The following is a 19,747-nucleotide window of genomic DNA, read 5'->3' as shown; positions in this document are numbered from 1 at the left end:
ATGACAGCTCCTGGCTTCCCCATCCACTCTTTCCATGGAACTTTCCTTTCAGACTCATGAAATTTCCAGTAGCAATGCTTTGTAACAGGTATATGACTTTTACCCCCTCCCTTTTAAGCAGGGTTTGCTTTCTCTAATCACTAAGTTGCAGTTCCCAGGGGAAAATGTTCAGGTTGGCTGAGAGAAAAGAGAAAATTATGATGTGATTCATGGGCCCCTTTTTGTGGCACTTTCAGCCACAAGGAGAGGACCTGACTGTCCTGGGTGTTACTGCAGTGTCTGCCATTTCAGGCTGAGTCTGCTTTGTTTGTTTTGGGGGAAGATCCATGAAACTTAGGATTGGTACAAGTATGACTCTTGAATTTTCATATAATTGCAGTGCTGCGTGATATGCAGTGATATGCATAACTGGATATGCATAACCAAGATATGTCTTGGTTTTGTGATTTTTGATTCTATACACTTGGAGATTCTCTTTTTTAATAACATTTTTTGATGTGGACCATTTTAAAGTCTTTATTGAATTTGGTACAATATTGCTTTTGTTTTGATTTTTTTGGCCTCGAGGCATGTGGATCTTAGCTCCCCAGCCAGGGATTGAACCTGAACCCCCTGCCCTGGAAGGTGAAATCTTAAGCACTAGCCTACCCGGGAAGTCCTTTTTTTTTTTTTTAATATTCTTTTCCATTATGGTTTATCATAGGATACTGAATATAGTTCTCTGCTATACAGTAAGACCTTGTTTATCCACTTCAGTAGGTATGTATACATGAGTCTGCCTTTTAAGTCATCTTCACCTGTGTTTTGCTGGATGCCACGCACACTCCCAGAGCTCTCTGGCTTAGGGTCCTTTCGGCTTCTGACCCTTCAGTCCCTTTGCTCTTCCAGTTGTCCCTTGATGCCCGTCTGCCTGTCCCTTGGTTCTTTCTTGGCCCTTTCTCGTTGCTCAGATATGCCCTGGATGGGCCCTGGGCTGGGTGGGGAGATGCGCTGCCAATGATCTTTCTCATTTCATTAAAAATTTTTTTTTTTTGGCCTGGCTGTGTGGCTTGCAGGATCTTAGTTCCCTGATTGAACCCGAATCCTGGCAGTGAAATCCAAGAGCCCTAACTATTGGACCACCAGGGAATTCCTTTTCTCATTTAAAGTGTAATGGTTTTAGTTCGTTTCCCCATTCATTCGTTTGACCCCAATAACTCGTCCTCTAAAAGTGAGATTTTTCAGAAAACGGGACAGAATTGCTCAGAAGACAAACTTGGTGCTTGGAGGGAGGGGCAGCTCATCTCTTTGTGGTGTAGTCTCTGATCCACTGAGGCGGTTTAGACTTTTGAGGCTGCTAAGGGCTTTCTGAAGGAGCGTGGCATTGTCAGTTCTGGAAACTTATGGTACTGACCAGCCCAGCTGCCGGTCCTGGTCCTGTCTGATGGGCAGGTGACTCTTCACAGATGAAGAGTCTGTGTTGGTTCCTCCCCAACCAGGAAAACTTTTATTATGCACCTGGGATATAAAGGACCATTCCCCTCTGCTGGATGAAGACAAGTTTGCTTTCTATGGAGAAAATTTTGTGAGTACTCCGCTCTCTAGTGGCCAAATGGGCGAAAGAGGTAACAGTCTTACTTCACTTTACAAACAGAAGTTAGGAGCCAGTTTAGTGTCAGGAAACGTTTGTGGAGCATCTAATGTGCCGTCACAGTGCTAAACCCCAGGGATATGGAGGTAAATGAGGTCACTGCTAGGCAAATCCTTGCAAATTGAATCACGGTGTAAATGTATTAGGATTTTTTTGACAATTTTAGAGCTTGAAGGGGAAGTTAGAGATGATCTGGTTGTCTCCCTTCTGCTTTTTTTAAACAGTTGAAAAACCAGCGTCCAGAGAGATGAAATGATGTCCTTAAGATGACATGGCCAGTTAGGCAAAGGGGGAAAAAATGCCAGTGAAATTCAGTGGACAGTCATCCTTTGATTTTCATAACTTATTCTGAAATACTTCTGGACTTACCACAAGGTTGCAAAAATAGTACAGAGTTCATTTGCTCAGCTTCCTCCAGTGTTAATATCTTATACAACCATGGATTTATCAAAACGCACACATTAACATTAGCACAATACTATTAACTATAGACCAGTTTTTCTACTACAGTTCTTTTGCTGTTTCAGATCCAGTTCAGGATATCACACAGCACTTCTTTACTTACCACATTGCATTTAGACTCTAGTTTTTAACTTTAGATTTTCATTACTGTTGCTTGAAACAGTAATGAATTAGTGGGGTTCTGCTGCCGTCCAGACACTGTCAGAAGCCCCCTTTGTCTATGGGAGTAGGCTTGGTGTTTCCAGAGCCAGCTGTTTGCCCTGGAGATCTTGATGCCATCCTGCGGCAGCTCTGTGGGTGTGCTTGAACTCTGCAGTCCTAGCTTATCTGATCTGGGTGCAAATGGCTGTCCTTGGGGCTCAAAGTGGCACGCCCTGCACTGTCTGCCACCATTCCCTCTTAAATTTATTTTTTACATATTTATTTTTATTTATTTGGCTGCGCTGGTCCTTGTTGCGGCATGCGGGATCTTCACTCTTCATGATGGCAGGCGGGTTCTTTGGTTGCGGCACATGAACTCTTAGTCATAGCAGGTCAGATCTGGTTTCTTGACCAGGGATTGAATCTGGGCCCCTTGCACTGAGACCACAGTTTTAGCTACTCGACCACCAGGAGAGTCCTGAGCACCTTTTATTTGCCAAATGGCTTTTTTGAAGAGCTTATTCTTTAGCACACCTCCCCACCACCCCCTTTTTTGGCCACACCAGGCAGCATGAGGGATTCTAGTTCTCCCACCAGCGATTGAACCTGAGCCCCCTGCAGTGGAAGGGCTGAGTCATAACCACTGGACTGCCAGGGAAGTCCCTGAAATTCTTTATTAGAGGCTAGGGAGTGAATATTATTTGTGTTTTGCAAATACCTTTTTCATTCTAGAACTTGTCTTTCTCATAGTGTCTTAATGTGCATGCAAGCTCAGTTGTGTCCCCCTAGACTCTTTGTGACCCATGGACTGTAGCCCGCCAGGCTTCTCTGTCCATGGGATTTCCCAGGCAAGAATCCTGGGGTGGGTTGCCATTTCCTCCTCCAGGGTATCTTCCTGACCCAGAGACTGAACCTAAGTCTCTTGCTTGGCTCCCCTTGTGGCTCAGATGGTAAAGAATCCGCCTGCAATGCGGGAGACCTGGGTTCGATCCCTGGGTTGGGAAGATCCCCTGGAGAAGAGAAAGGCTACCCACTCCAGGATTCTGGCCTGGAGAATTCCATGGACTGTATAGTCCATGGGATCCCAAAGAGTTGGACATGACTGAGCGACTTTCACTTTCACTCTTGCTTGGCAGGAGCCACCTGGAAAGCCATAGTGTCTTAATAGACGTTTTTAATTTTGATGTATCAATCTTTTTTTCTTTAACTTCTGGTTTTGGTATCTTGATCGACTAGTCCTTCCCTATCTGAGGTCACAAAAATATTCTTTATTCTGAAAACTTTATTGTTCTTCACTCTTGATTCTCGTATGCCACATCTCCATCCATCCATCCATCCATCCATCCATCCATCCATCCATCTTCCTCCTAAAGTACATCCTCTAGTGAGACTGTATGTGGTCAGCTGAAGTCTGAGGTCACATTTCAGAAAACATCTTTTTTTTTTTGGTGCTCTACTTGAGTGATCATTTGGGGAAGTCAACAGTTTTAGGTTGAGCTAGTTCCCTCAATATTTTGAATGTGTTATTCTATTGTTTTCTATCTCATTGTTTTGACTTTGGAAGCAACCTTGTCTTCTTTCCCATTCTCTTTGGAGAGTGTCTCTTTGCTCGATAATCTTTAGTGACACTCTGCTGAATTCCGGCTTCAATTTGTATTGATAGCTCAGTTGGTAAAGAATCTCCCTGCAATTCAGGTAAGACCCTGGTTTGATTCCTGGGTCGGGAAGATCCCCTGGAGAAGGGAAAGGCTACTCACTCCAGGATTCTGGCCTGGAGAAGTCCATGGACTGTATAGTCCATGAAGTCTCATAGAGTCGGACACGACTGAGCCACTGTCTTATCTTAAAACTGATTTTTTCTTTAAAAATACAGTAACATTTTCTTGGCAATTTTATATATGTTTCATACTGTTGCAAGATTTATAGTGAATAAATTCAGTTGATTCTCCTAGTCAGTGTTATCTTGACCTATAGTAGTCACGGTTTATTTTTACTGCAGAAAGATCAGGTAGTTAGCTGTTATCTTGGTATTTGTTGTTGTTTAGTGTCTGACTTTGACTCCTTGCCACCCCATGGCCTGTAGCCCGCCAGGCTCCTCTGTCCATGGGATTTCTCAGGCAAGAATACTGGAGTGGGTTGCTATTTCCTTCTCTAGAGAATCTTCCTAACCCAGGGATCAAACCCATGGCTCCTGCATTGCTGGTGGATTCTTTACCACTGTGCCACAGGTAGCTATTATATAATTAAGATATAATGACGCATTACATGTGTCATCTTCATAGGTTTATGTGAAAACTTCTTAAGGTTTTATGTGAAAACGTCTTTTAATTCTTGGGTCACAGTTCACATCTTGTCTTCACTGTCATCTATATTTTTAATTATAGACAACTCTGGTGTAGAGTCCTTTTGATAAATATAAAACTTTAGAAGCAGTAATAACAGTAGAAAAACAACCAAAGTTTACAAAAAAAACCCCCAAAAAACAGGACTTCCCTGATGGCTCAAGACAGTAAAGCATCTGCCTACAATGTGGGAGACCCGGGTTCAATCCCTGGGTCGGGAAAATCTCCTGGAGAAGGAAATGGCAACCCACTCCAGTATTCTTACCTGGAAAATCCCATGGACAGTGGAACCTGGTAGGCCACAGTCCATGGGGTCGCAAAGAGTTGGACGTGACTGAGCAACTTCACTTTCACTTTTACCAAAATAAAATGCCATTAATGTAATAAATTTCTCAGCTTCACTGTATAATAAGAAATCATTTAGGGAAATTCAAAAGGCATTTAATATGAATTTTTCCTATTTGGAATAAACCTTTTCAAATACTGGGACTCAAATTAACAAAAATTTTTGTTTCTAACTGCATGTCTGTTTCTGCTTTGTAAGTAACTTTATATCTTTTTTTGTATAAATGGTATCTTAGGATATTTGTCTTTCACTTACTTCACTTAGTATGATAATGTCTAGGTCTATCTATGTTGTTACAAAAGGCATTTAATGGCTGAATACTATTCCATTGTATATTTGTACCATATCTTTATCCATTCATCTCTCGTGGACATTCAGTTTGCTTCCAAGTCTTGGCTATTGTAAATAGTGCTTTGGTGAATAATGGGGTGCATGTATCTTTGAATTATACTCTCCTAGGAGTGGGACTGCTGGATCATACGGTACAAAATTAACTTTTGAGCAAGGGTAGTGGTGGTGGTTGGTTTGGGCCTGGGCATTTGCTAATTAGCAAGATTTAAATAACAGTTTTGTCTAAGACAACCCAGATGCAGGGAATGACAGAGGTGACTTCAGCACTGCTGCTTGAACTCTGTGAATCACCTGGGGATTTTCTTCAAGTGCAGATGCTGATTCAGTGGTTCTGGGGTGGGGCTTAGGATTCTGCATTTACAGCAAGGCCCCTGTGATCCTGATACAGCCAAGGACCGCATTTTGAGTAGTGAGGGGCTACACAACATGAATCACGTATACCCAGTATGATCCCTGATGTCTTAGTTTGCATCCTTCCCCTTTGCTGTCTGGGGATGATGAGCTAAGCTCCTTTCTGAGCCTTTTCCATCATTTTCCACGGGATCATAAATGAGGCTTACTGTGTGACTTCTCTTATTCCTCTTCTCTACCTCCCTTACTGAGTTCCTTCCTGGGTGTGAATGGTATCACTGGTCCTCAATTCAGTGGTTCAGAGGGACCTTACCCTCTTCTCAGTTCATCCTGTCCCCTATGGTCCCCATGCTTTGTAACCCAGAACTGGCTGATCCTCATATTTTACCACATTGCTTTAAAAAAAAAATTTTTTTTTTTGGCTGCACTGGGTCTTTGTTGGGACATGCAGGCTTCTCTAGTTGCAACACAAGGGCTCGGCTGGCCTGCAGCACGTGGGATCTTAGTTCCCCAACCAGGGATGGAACTCTTGTCCCTTGCATTGGAAGGTGGATTCTTAACCACTGGACCACCAGCGAAGTCCCTCTTAAGATGTTTTCTGAGACCCTGACATCCTGAAGCATCTAAGCGCAAACCTCTGAAGTTCTCATCTGGCCAGATGGAGTTATGGTGTCCGTGGGAAGCAGAGGGCACAAAGTTCTTGAGGAACTTGAAAAAACTCGGGCTACTTGTGACCGTCAGGTAGATGAGATGACCTCGGCATTTCTAGCTGAGCCATAATTTAGCAAACTCCAAGAAGGCTATTTGACGAGCTCTTCTAATAAAGCATTAGGGTTAGTCACTTGGTTAAATGATTCTAATTGAGTTAATTAATTTTGTCTGCACTGGGTCTTTGTTGCTGTGCACAGGCTTTCTTCAGTTGCAGCAAGTGGGGGCTACTTGTCATTGCAACGCAAAGTCTTCTCATTGTGGTGGCTTCTCTGGTTGCTGGGCACAGGCTCTAGGCACACAGGCTTCAGTAGATGGTGGCTCCCTACTGGGCTTAGTTGCCCTGGTGGTAGGTGGAATCTTACTGGACCAGGGGTCTAACCCAAGCCCCTGCATTGGCAGGCCAATTCTTATCCACTGTACCACCAGGGAAATCCCTATACTGCTGTTTTTAAAAATTTATTTCTTTGACTTTGTTGGGTCTTAGTGGCGGCATGAGGGATCCAGTTCCCTGACCAGGGACCGAACCTGGGCCCTCTGCATTGGAAGTGCAGAGTCTTAGCCACTGGATCACCAGTAAGTCCCTATGCTGCTATTTTAAAGCAGATGAATGTTCAGGTATGTTAAAAATAAGCCCCTGGATTAAGACAGACTTGGGAGTGGCCTCCCTGCAATCTGCCCTCCATTTACAGCAAAGGTGGGGGCAGGAAGTAACGCAGAGAAAACCCCTGCTCTACTTGAGCTGAGGATGCTGTTCTTTACATACTGCCTTTAAAAAAAGATGAGGTTCCAGGGGAGAAACCTGTCAGGTTTAGGGGCCACCATGATTCTCTGAGGGGACAGGAACATTGAATCCTGCTTCCCTTTCTCTCTTGGTCATAGGATGCTCATAGTTAGGCTGGTGACCCACACATTCAAGAACAGCAGGCCACCTTGTAGTGCTCTTCTGTCTTCCACTTGTTTCCTGTCTTTAAGAGTCCAGAAATACATATTATTATTGCATTGTGTGAATTTATGTCTTTTATCTTAAAATTCCTTTTGCTTGAAGGTGTAGTTCAGTTCAGTTGCTCAGCCGTGTCCCACTCTGCGATCCCGTGGACTGCAGCATGCCAGGCTTCTCTGTCCATCACCAACTCCCAGAGCTTGCTTAAACTCATGTCCATCAAGTCGGTGATACCATCCAACCATGTCATCCTCTACTGTCCCCTTCTCCTCCTGCCCTCAATCTTTTCCAGCATCAGGGTCTCCCCAGTGAGTCAGTTCTTCACATCAGGTGACCACAGTTCAAAAGCACCAATTCTTCGGCCCTCAGCTTTCTTTATAGTCCAACTCTCACATCCATAGAGGATGACTGGTCAAACCATAGCTTTGACTAGATGGACCTTTGCTGGCAAAGTAATGATGTCTCTGCTTTTAAATGTGCTGTCTACTCTTGCCTGGAAAGTCCCATGGGCGGAGGAGCCTGGTAGGCTGCAGTCCATGGGGTCTCGAAGAGTTGGACAGGACAAAACTGAGTGACTTCACTTTCACTTTTCACTTTCATGCACTGGAGAAGGAAATGGCAACCCACTCCAGTGTTCTTGCCTGGAGAATCCCAGGGACGGGGGAGCCTGGTGGGCTGCCGTCTATGGGGTCGCATAGAGTCGGACACGACTGAAGCGACTTAGCAGTAGCAGCAGCAGGTTGATCATAGCTTTTCTTCCAAGGAGCAAGTGTCTTTTAATTTCATGGCTGCAGTCACCATCTGCAGTGATTTTGGAGTCCAAGAAAATAGTCTGTCACTGTTTCCATCGTTTCCCCATCTATATGCCATGAAGTGATGGGACCAGATGCCATGATCTTAGTTTTTTGAATGTGAGTTTTAAGTCAGCTTTTTCACTCTCCTCTTTCATCAAAAGGCTCTTTAGTTCTGGTGTCATCTGCGTATCTGAGGTTATTGATATTTCTTTCAGCAATCTTGATTCCAGCTTGTGCTTCATCCAGTCCAGCATTTCATACTCCTTTCCCAATTTTGAACTAGTCTTTTGTTCCATGTCCAGTTCTAACTGTTGCTTCTTGACCTGCATACAGATTTCTCAGGAGGCGGGTAAGGTGGTCTGGTATTCCCATCTCTTGAAGAATTTTCCACAGTTTGTTGTGATCCGTACAGTCAAAGGCTTTGGCATAGTCAATAAAGCAGGTGTTTTTCTGGCACTCTCTTGCTTTTTTGATGATCCAACGGATGTTGGCAATTTGATCTCTGATTCCTCTGCCTTTTCTAAACCCAGCTTGAACACCTGGAAGTTCCTGTAGAAGCCTGTCTTGGAGAATTTTGAGCATTACTTTGCTAGTGTGTGAGATGAAGTCGTCGTATAATCTAATAAAAAGTCTCGTCTTTTCCCACTTGGACTGGATGGCTGGTGTGTATCAACCCACTTTGGGCCCTGATAATGTTCAGTCGCTAAGTCGTGTCGGACTCTTTCGCGACCCCGTGGATGCAGTACGCAGGGCTTCCCTATTTTTGTATGGCGCTGGTTAATCAGCCCCTTCCTCAATCTGCGTCCGAACCCTCAAGGGTGGACGGCTGGACTCCGGCTTAACCCGGCCAGGCAGCCACTGGGCTTCCCCTTGGTCCCCAGCCTACCGCGCCGTCTGCCTTCTTCTTCCTCCTTTACGTTGCCCCCCAGCCTCCCCTCAGAGTGGCCTCCCCCCGGTCCCTTCCAGCTCACCTCTCCTGGCACTGCCTGTCTTCTCTCTCCATAACCGCCCTCCCCACAGGCCTCCCTCCCTCTGGTTCCAGCCGCCCTTCTCCCTCCATCAACACGTCCTCCGTCACCCTCGCCAACTACCTCGCAGGCTCTTCCGGCGGCGCGGCCTCTTCCGGTCGGCGGGAGAGCGGGGCCGGCGGGAGGGCGTGGCCGGGCGGGGGAGGGCGTGGCCAACGAGAGGGCGGGGCCGGGTGCTGAGGGAAGAGGGCGGGGCCGGCGGGAGGGGTCGGGCGCTCTCTCGGGTGGGAGGCGGGGCCGACCAGAGGGCGGGGCCGGGCGCTCGGGAGCTCGGGCACTCGGGGTCGGGGGCCGATGGGAGGGCGGGCTCGGGCGCTCGGGCGCTCGGGGGAGGCCGATGGGAGGGCGGGGTCGGGCCGGGACGGGGCGGAGGCGGGGCCGGAGGGCCGCTCGGCGGGGGCGGGCCGCTCGGTGGGGGCGGGCCGGGAGGGCGGGGTCGGGAGGGCCGGCCGGTAGTGCGAGCGTCCGGGGCCCGCGCTCCGCCGCCGCCGGCCGGCCGGCCATGCTCATCACGCTGTGCTACCTGTACCTGTGGGCGCGCTGGGGGCGCGGGCCGGCCGCGCTCGTGCGCGCCACGGTGCAGCGGCTGCGCGCCTCGCGCTGCTCCTTCACCTTCTGCAGCGCGGCCGCACCGCCCCGGGGCTCCCGCGTGTGCCTGAGCCGTGGCGGCCGGGTCTTCTGTGTCGGCGAGAGCCAGGTGGGCGGGCGCTGGGTGCGCGGCCGGTGGTGAGGGGCCGGGGGCAGGCTCGGTCGGAGGCACGCGGCCGCGGGGCTGGCAGGGAGCCGGGAGCGCCCCCCAGCCCGGACCCCGCCATCGGCCCTGGTGTGTGCGGCCAGCGGGCCCCCTCCGCTTGCCTGGAGGCCGCGAGAGGCCGTGGGGCCTGCCCTGCATGCGATACCTTCGGGAGCCCGGAATATCGGGCCAGAAACCGATCGGATCACCTGTCCACGCGGTGCCCGCGCGAGGGTCTGGACGCCTGGGTCTTGGCGGTGCCGAAGCGGCGTGTACCCCTGTACCTGTGCAGAGTCGATTAGCCCCTGAGCAGCGCCCACCTCGAGTCCCTCCATCGTCTCTCGCCTGCCCTGGGCCGGAGATGTGGTGAACCCGACTCCAGAGACGCACAGCAAAATCCTCAGCTTTCTGTCGCCTGTTTCCGTGGTGACAAAAAGTGCCCTGCCCCCAGCTCCTGTCAGTTGCGTCATGTACCAATCCGGGCACCTAGTCTTTAATCTTTGCATCTTTTTGCTTTCGGTTTGCATGCAGTCCGGTCGCCTTGGCCGAATACTTAGCCTAAAGTACAAGTTCAGCCGGCCCTGTCACTCACAGGATGACCTGGGGCGGCCGTTGCTTTAATCTTGCAGAACAATAGTTCTTTCCACTCAGCTATTGTGAGCTTGCGAGGGCAGTGCTGTGCAGATTGCCATGGACATCACCCATATTGCTGTCATTAACATTTAAAAGTGTTTTGCTTTTAATGGTTTCTTGCTCTTTGCTCTTCCTTGTGAAAAGTTGGATCACTCTTGGCATTAAAATGAGTTTTTCTTTGTGGGTGTAAAAGCGTGCGGAAATTAAACTCTTATCCCAGGTTTGAATATTTTGTTGGGGTTATGCTTAGGTATGTCATTGTACTTTGCTGCTACAAATCAAAAATACCCATTCTTGTTGATATACTATATAACACAGAATATGAGTGCTTTTTGTCAGTTCTGAGAGAGTGCGTGTCTAATATCGCCTAGATGTTCATTCATTACATTCAGTAGATTCCTGAGCGAAGGACGGCTTAATTCTTTTAAGGAATCCTGATTGACAAAGATGATAATGAAAAATGCAAGGGTGGATTTTTCTATAATTTGTTGCTGCTAAGTCGTGTTTGACTCTTTGCCACCCCTTGGACTGCAGGCTCCTCTTGTCCATGGGATTCTCCAGGCAAGAATACTGGAGTGGGTTGCCATCTTCTTGACCCAGGTATCAAACCTGTGTCTCCTGCATTTCAGGCAGATACTTTACTGCTGAGCCACCTGGGAAGCCCTTCTTTTATAAGTAGTGGTTTCCAGACTGGATTCATTTACTTAAAAATTTAGAGTAGAAATTTTGAACATCCAAAAATAATGAGAGGTGAGATGCAAATGTCTTTAGTTTTCTTGGGAGACAGTTTTACTTTTGCACATCTCCATGACTTTATTGGGCTTCTGTTAACTTTGATAACTGTTAACTAAAGCTTTTCAGCCCTTGCTTACTGCTCTAGCTGGGTTTAGGGGTACCTGGGCTAAACCGGTTTTGGGCTTTTGGGTTTTTGTTTGCTGTCCTTCTTAGAGCTTTGCCCAGAAATCACTATTTCACAGAGATGTCCCCTAGTCCACACTAGATGTGACCAGTTAGCTCTGTATCCTCATAGACTTTAAGTCGCCTTTCAAATATGAAATTCAAATTCAAATATGAAATTCCAGTTTTTATCTTTTTTTTCATTGTGAGACTTATTTTTTTCATTAAAAAATTATTTATTTGGCTGTGCTGGGTCTTAGTTGAAATACACAGGATCTTTGATCTTCTTTGTGGTATGTGGGATCCTTCCTTTTGGCATGTGGGATCTAGTTCCTGTACCAGGGATGGAACCTGGGCCGCCTGCATTGGGAGTGCGGAGTCTTAGCCACTCGACCACAGGGGAAGTCCTCATTTTTATTTTCATTTTTTAAAAATTGAAGTATAGTTGATATACAATGTTGTGTTAATTTCTGCTGTACAGCAAAGTGATTCAGTTATATATATATATTCTTTTAAAAATTATTTTCCATTATGTCCAATTTTTATCTTTTTCTCCCTAGAAATTGGGTCTGTTTGGCTTAGCAGCTTGACCTGTAATAGTTACTCAGTGTTTCACTGAATAAAGTAGTGGTTGCTGGGCTTAATTAAGCTCTGTTTGAAGCCTGCAGTTGGGAAGTTTGGTTATTTATGATTAGCTACTGTTATTTTAAGACTGAAAATACCATGGGGCTGATGATTTGGTTCAATGGATACCTTATTGTCAGTCTCCCTGGGCCGAAGTAACTTTACAGAACTGAATCTTAGGCCTTTGCGGTCTCCGTATTTTATATACTTAAAATCAGATGCATAAAGAAGTATCACCAAAGATAGTTTATACAAACTGGAACTTTGAAGCTTTTTGTTTAATGTACATATTTTCTATGGGTAAAGTGGACAATCTTTTAAAGTATTTTGCTCTTTTAAAAAATTTTTACTTATTTTTGGCTGCACTGAGTCTTCATTGCTGTTCGGGCTTTCTATAGTTGCAAGCGAGCGGGGGCTGCTCGCCAGTTTCAGTGAGTAGGGGCTACTCTGGTGGTGGTGGCTTCTCTTGCTGCACAGCACGGGCTCGAAGGTGTGTGGGCTTCAGTGGTTGTGGTTCCTCGGGCTTAGTTGCCCCAAGGAGTGTGGGATCTTCCCGGACCAGGGCTCAAACGCTTGTCCTCTGCATTGGCCGGTGGATTCCTAACCATTGGACCACCAGGCAAGTTCCTACAACCTGGTTTTTGTTTTTAACTACCATCAAATAATTATGTTTACCCATAGGAGTTATTCTCTCTCATTTTCATTCACGGATTGGTTCAGCAGATATTTATTAAGCTTCTGCTTTGTGCCAGGTTACTAGGCCCCGTGAAAATAACTTTCCGATCTTCCCAGCAAGGGCAGGTTTGAACTGACAAGCAACCCTATGGAACTTGACCCAAATGCCCTTTTTGGGGGTGGGTAATGATGAGAAGGCTCCCCACTTGCAACTTTAGCTTTCAGCTTTTTCTGCTCTGGATGTGCCTTGTCTTAAAGCCTTTTAACATTAATGTACAGTCTTTCTAGAGAGATTTCAGGGGGCAAGCAGAAGTCAGTGATCATAGCCAATCTGCTAACTGATCTTGATGCTGTCACGGCTGGAGGAGATGGAAGAACAGCTCTTTGGGCAACTGTCAGTAACAAGCTTCTGCTGACGAGCATGTACTTCTGAGCCACCTCACCTTTAAATGTACTTCCAAATAGTAATTTGGAAAACTCCTACATGTGCTCGACAGTAAGAAATGGTGGGAATAAGCTTCAGAATTAATTGCTTGGATGAACGCTGGTCTCCTGCATTGCAGGCAGATTCTTTACTGACTGAGCTACCAGGGAAGCCCTAACAAGTAACAGAAGAAGTGAAAGCTGTCATGGGTCAGTGAAGGATGTTGTTCTTGGTTATTTAGTCGCTAAGTCGTGTCCAACTCTTTTGCGACCCCTTGGACTGTAGCCCGCCAGGCTCCTCTGTCCATGGGATTTTCCAGCTATTTATATCGTCACAGCTCAACAACTGGGCTTCAGTTGGTAAAGAATCAGCCTGCAATGCAGGAAACCCTGGTTCGATACCTGGGTCGGGAAGATCCCCTGGAGAAGGGAAAGGCTACCCACTTCAGTATTCTGGCCTGGAGAATCCCATGGACTGTGTAGTTCATGGGGTCGCAAAGAGTCAGACACAACTGAGCAACTTTCAGTTTCAGCTCAACAACAAAAAAATGTGAGTTAATGCAGTGTATAGGAGAGCATCGGATGGCCTTAATGTAGATGCCACCTGGGATTACAGAGGCGAGGACGTCCTAGATGTTAATATAAGGGACAGTTGTTTTTGAAGTCATATTAAATCCTCTATTGAATTGTGTTTCTTTCCCTCCATCCAGTCCATTGATGACTTAAACAAATGGGCCCTGTTCCTGGTTTCTCCTTTTATACTTGAAGCAGAGCACATCGCCTTTGTGACAGAGAGCATTTGGGTGCAAGGTGAGAATTTACAGACACCGGCATCCTCTTCGGAAACTGTGAGTACCGTGTTTGTCATTTGTCAACCATTATCAAAACTGAATTTGTTATTTTACATGAGTGCTCTTTCTTGGCTTGCCTGATTTGCTTTCTTTTTGGATGTTTTGGGTTGAAAGTGAAAGTGTCAAGTCGCTCAGTCTGGTCTGACTCTTTGTGACCCCATGGGCTGTAGCCCACTGGGCTCCTCTGTCCCTGGAATTCTCTAAGCAAGAATACTGGAGTGGGTTGCCATTTCCTTCTCCAGGGAATCTTCCCAACCCAGAGATCGAACCCAGGTCTCCTGCATTGCAGGCAGATTCTTTATCAACTGAGCTATCAGGGAAGCCCTATTTTGGGTTAGATAAAAATATATTAGTAGGGACACTGGCAGTCCAGTGGTTTGGACCCAGTGCTTTTACTGCTGGGGCCCAGGTTGGATCCCTGGTTAGGGAACTAAGATTCTGTGCAGCCAAATACATATATATCCAAATACATACATACATTTATCTATATATCTATTTATATATCTGTGTTTTGAGACTTACCTGGTGGTTCAGTGGTTAAGACTCCATGCTTCCACTGTAGGGGCACTTAGGTCCCTAGTTCGGGAACTAAGATTGTACATGCTGCATGATACAGCCAAAAAAAAAAACGCTACCTGTGTTTAAGTTGTGTCTCTGGCTTGTGGTATGTTACTGGGCAGCAGCGTCAGGTCTCTCCCTAGGTCATCTAGTCCAGCCCCATAGCTTCTTGCTGCCAAAATCAGCTCATTTCTATCACTGTGTTCTCCTGGACGTCTCACCCTGAGTATTCTGAAGGCACTTCAAACTCAGTAACGTGTCCCAAACTGGTGGTTTGTATTTCTTTCCTGGATGGAAAAAAAAAGAAAATCTCAGATGAACACTCCAGCCTGTGGGTCCTTTCCCCTCCTCCTGCCTCCTTCCTGCCAGTCAGTGACTAGTTCTGCTAATTCCTTTCTTTCTGCTAAATCCACTGCCCACACGCCCCAGATTTTACTCCTTCCCTTCCATTTCTCCTCATCGCATCCTCCTCTTCATTATCTTTTTGTTGAATCTGAAAATGGCATCATCATGTCTTGGGTCTCCTTTGTGGGTTTTCCTTGAGATGGCCTGTCCTCTTTCTGGACACACACCCTCTGGTGTAAGCTCTCAATGGATGCCTTCTCCCGGGGGCTGTCACCTCTCAGGCCATGGATGCCTGACTCTAACTCCTTCCCAGCCCCCACCCGCTTATAGGCTGCTTCTGCTGGCATCTGGGGTGACTCCTTTCTGCCCTCACTCACCCATCGTATGCTTCCTGCCTGTGGCGTGAACGATCCAGGAGACGTTTTGCTGAAGACACCCATGGTCACTGGACCTCCATCTCACAACACTGTCTTGAAGACATTGTGTTGGGATGAATGAAAAGGAAGAGAGAAATAAGACTGGAAATAATTGACTAGAACTCAAGGTGGATGGAAATAAGAGCAGATAGGAAAAAGTAAAGGAGAGCAGGAACCTCTCCTCTGGGGCTCAGGAGGGATTTAGAGTTTTGCATGTGGTGGTCTGACAGTAACCTAGTGTGCTAGGACATGACATTTTTGTCCTGCCAGTTCCTGCTGTTTATTAAGCTCTATATATACTTAGGATAATAATCATACCATTTATTGAGCCCCTGCTTGGTGTTTTATTACCTCTAGTGCTTACAGTTTTATAAGATATTACGGTCATTTTTAAAGAGAAGAAAATCGAAGTTATATGATTAAAGGTTAAAGTTTTTTTTTTTTTGACATCAACCATTTTTTAGTGTCTTTATTGAATGTGTTGTAATATTGCTTCTGTTTCATGTTTTTGTCTCTTGGCCACAAGGGGTATGGGATCTTAGTCCCCGACCAGGGATAGAACCTGCCCTTCCTGCATTGTAAGGTGAAGTCTTACCTGTGGGACCACCAGGGAAGTCTCTGAAGTTTTCTTATGTATTCTAATGTTGTATATATCTAGTAAGATTTCAACTTAAAATCTGTGCCAAAATTTCTAAAATATTGCAACTATATAAAATATCACATGTGCACAGATTGCATTTTTAACACAAAAGTATGACCCACTGTGCTCTTAATTTTCATGGGTCATTGTTGCCTAATGTGTATCTCTATACACATAGCATCTTAAGGAACGTGGTTACTGTATTAGGTAAGGTACAGGCTGTTGTTGTGAAAGTCGCTCAGTTGTGTTCGACTCTTTTCGACCCCAGGGACTGTAACCCACCAGACTCCTCCATCCATGGGATTCTCCGGGCAAGAATACTGGAGTGGGTTGCCATGCCCTCCTCCAGGGGATCTTCCCGACCCAGGGATCGAACCTAGGTCTCCCACATCACAGGCAGAGTCTTTACTGTCTGAGCCATCAGGGAAGCCCAAGGTCCAAGCTAAGCTGTTGTAACAAGTGATGCCCAGCCCGTAGTGCTTCAGACAAGGTAGAAGTGAACTCGTCTCTGAGGGGGAAGGTCCTGCTCTGGAAGGCCACCCGGGGACCCAGCCCCTTTCTGCCCTGTTGCTAGGCTGCCTCCCCTCTGCCATCATCCCGTTCTCTCTCTTGGTGGAGGCTGGGCTCCTGCTACCCCACCCCGACCCCCACCCCCTAACCTGATCTGCATTCCAGCCCTCAGAATAGGGAAAGACAGGGAAGGTGGGGACCAACGCACTTCCTCTTTGAGGCTGTCATCCAGGAGCTTCACATCACATGTCTCCCAGCTGGAGGGAGGTGGAGAAATGCAGTCCGTAGCTGGGCAGCCATGGATTCCGTGAAGACCTGCAGTTCTGTTACTACAAGGGAGAAAGAAAGACTAGATGTTGGGAGATGATTAACATTTCTGCCGCAGCTCTCTCATTTAATTTACCTTCTAAGGGCGATTTAAGATCTCTCCTTGTGGCTGTTACTTAATTCTTTTATTATTTTAAATCACCTGTGCTGTGTGTAGTCGATCAGTTGTGTTCGTCTCTTTGTGACCCCATGGACTGTAGCCCACCAGGCTCCTCAGTCCATGGGGCTTCTCCAGGCAAGAATACTGGAGTGGGTTGTCATGCCCTCCTCCTTAAAAAACCTACAGAGCTTTTAATATTTTTAGATAAATTATATACTTTTGGCTGTGCTTGAGCTTTTCTCTAGTTGCGGTGAGTGGGGGGCTACTTTCTAGCCGCGGGGGGTGAGGGCTTCTCTTTGAGGTGACTTCTCTTGTTGTGGAGCATGGGTTCCAGGGTGCTTGGGCTCAGTAGTTGTGGGGCGCACGGGCTTAGTTGCCCTGCAACATGTGGAATCTTAGCTCCCAGACCAAGAATCAAGCTTGTGCCCTCTGCATTGGCAGGCAGATTCTTACTACTGGACCACCAACACTGGAATATCCCAGTGGTTACTTAATTCTGGGGGCAAAAAGATGCCTATCCACCAAGGGTACTCTCCAGTTAAGTCATCTTATTTGTGATCAGAGAGTTTAGTGGATTTTGCAACCAGGAGCTAGAGCTGTCTAGAGCTATATTTTGGACCACCATGGCTATTTATTGCTCAGATGACCCAAGAGTTGATAACCCAAAGAACTTACACAGCTCTGTTTTGTACACTGGACTTCAGATCTTAAAAAAGGAGTTGATTTCACAGGTCTCTGTCTTCTACGTCTGCTGTTCCCATTCAGGTTTATTGCTTAATGGGATTTTGCAGCTTGGGGGTGTTCATGAATCTATGTATTTCACCTAACTCTCAAGTCATTTGAATTCGATAGGACCCTAAGATATTTAATAGCAAATATGTTATTGAGGAAAGACTTTTGAACTTGATAAAATTCTTTCCCATTTTTAGGACAGTACCACTCCTACAGCTATTGAAAAATGGCACCTTTTCGGATTTTTAATATCTCCTTTGTGGTCATTCTACAGACCCCCTGACAATAAAAAAATGAATTTCAGGAAGTCAGTTTAAAAACCGTAGCATTCACACATTCATATTTTCACTTAGTCATTCTTTCACTAACAGATATTTATTGAACAGTATTCCTAGTTATTTCGTAAGTGCCATAAGAGATACCAATGAGTCATGGCAGATTCAGCTCAATTTTGAGTGTCTTCTGTGCTTATATTAGCAGTCCTGTTTAGTAAGAGTTGGTGACCCAAAGAACTTACACAGTTTTTTTGTTGCAGAAAATTCACTCATGTTCTTTGCATTCTGTAAAGGCCTTCATGCATCCATCCATCCATCCATTCATCCATCCAAGGGCTATTGAGTGCCTGCTATGTGTCAGATTATGTTCTAGGGCTGGATGTATGTCATTTGAAGATGAAAGGAACATTCAGAGGGACTTCCCTGGCAGCCCAGTGGTTAAGACTTGTCTTGTAATACAGAGAGTGTGGATTCAGTTCCTGGTCTGGGAGCTAAGATCCCTTGTGCCTTGTGGCCAAAAAACCAAAATGGTAAAACAGAAGCAATATTGTAACAAATTCAATAAAGACTTAAAGGAAAAAAATGCATTCAGAGATGATAGTCACAGTCATTTTAAGGAGCTCACAGTATAGGGGAGAAGATAGCTAAGTAAATGAACAATTAAAGTTCATTGTGATAAGTGCTCTGGGAAAGCAAGTACAGGGGGAGATGGTGAACCTATCCAGATGGGGTGATGTCAGTAAGGACTTTCAGGGTGGGGGCAACAGCTGGGGTTTTAAGGAAAAATAAGAATTAGGTGAAGGATGAGGAAAGGGCTTCCTAGGCAGGTGCAGAAGCGCACAGAGCGTTTGTACCTGGGGACAATTGGAGTCTAATTAAACAATTATTTTATATTTGTTTTTGGCTGCATTGGCTCTTCATTGCAGCGCATAGGCTTAGTTGCTGGAGAAGGCAATGACACCCCACTCCAGTATTCTTGCCTGGAAAATCCCATGGACGGAGGAGCCTCGTAGGTTCCAGTCCATGGGGTCGCTAAGAGTCGGGCATGATGGAGCGACTTCACTTTCACTTTTCACTTCCATGCATTGGAGAAGGAAATGGCACCCCACTCCAGTATTCTTGCCTGGAGAATCCCAGGGACAGAGGAGCCTAGTGGGCTGCTGTCTATGGGGTCGCACAGAGTCGGACACGACTGAAGCGACTTAGCGGCAGCAGGCTTAGTTGCTTCATGGCACAAAGTGAAGTGAAAGTCGCTCAGTCATGTCTGACTCTTTGAGACCCCATGGACTGTTTCCTGCCAGGCTCCTCTGTCCATGGAATTCTCCAGGCAAGAATACTGCTGTAGGTGGCCATTCCCTTTGCTAGGGGATCTTCCCAACCCAGGGAGCGAACCCAGGTCTCCTGCATTGCAGGCCGATTCTTTACCATTTGGGCCACCTGGGTAGCCCAAGAATACTGGAGTGGTTAGCCTATCCTGTCTCCAGGGGATTGTCTTGACCCAAGGATCGAACCGGGGTCTTCTGCATTGCAGGCAGGTTCGTTATCAGCTGAGCCACCGGGGAAGCTCTCATGGCACAAGGGATCGTATTAATAGTTTCCCGACAACAGATCGAGCCCAGGTCCCCTGCTTTGGAAGGCAGTCTCAAACCCCTGGACCAGAAGGGAAGTCCCAATTGGAGTCTAATTAACATGAGTTGACGTAGTGGGTCAAGGGAGGCCAGAGGGGAAAGGTGTGGCTGCTGCTGCTGCTAAGTCACTTAAGTCGTGTCCGACTCTGTGCGACCCCATAGACGGCAGCCCACCAGGCTTCCCCGCCCTAGGATTCTCCAGGCAAGAACACTGGAGTGGGTTGCCATTTCCTTCTCCAGTGCATGAAAGTGAAAAGTGAAAGGGAAGTTGTTCAGTCGTGTCC

The 19,747-nt window shown here is 46.5% G+C and overlaps 1 protein-coding gene across 4 annotated transcripts in view; it reads left to right on the top strand.

Moving 5' to 3' along the window:
• Window positions 1-19,747, top strand: part of HLCS (holocarboxylase synthetase) — a 215,374-nt gene that overhangs the window by 11,735 nt on the left and 183,892 nt on the right. For 2 of the 4 annotated variants that reach the window (XM_025293769.3, XM_025293775.3), the window contains exon 2: window positions 13,792-13,929. In XM_025293769.3, the coding sequence (XP_025149554.3) occupies window positions 13,792-13,929 (138 nt within the window). Of the gene's footprint in view, window positions 1-9,530; window positions 9,794-13,127; window positions 13,155-13,791; window positions 13,930-19,747 lie in introns of those variants that run through there. The other 2 variants (XM_025293760.3, XM_025293779.3) reach the window with 2 other exon arrangements.

This window comes from Bubalus bubalis, chromosome 1 (genome assembly GCF_019923935.1).
Source record: "Bubalus bubalis isolate 160015118507 breed Murrah chromosome 1, NDDB_SH_1, whole genome shotgun sequence".
In the NCBI taxonomy this organism is placed as follows: Eukaryota; Metazoa; Chordata; class Mammalia; order Artiodactyla; family Bovidae; genus Bubalus; species Bubalus bubalis.
This window is presented reverse-complemented; position numbering and strand designations above follow the sequence as displayed.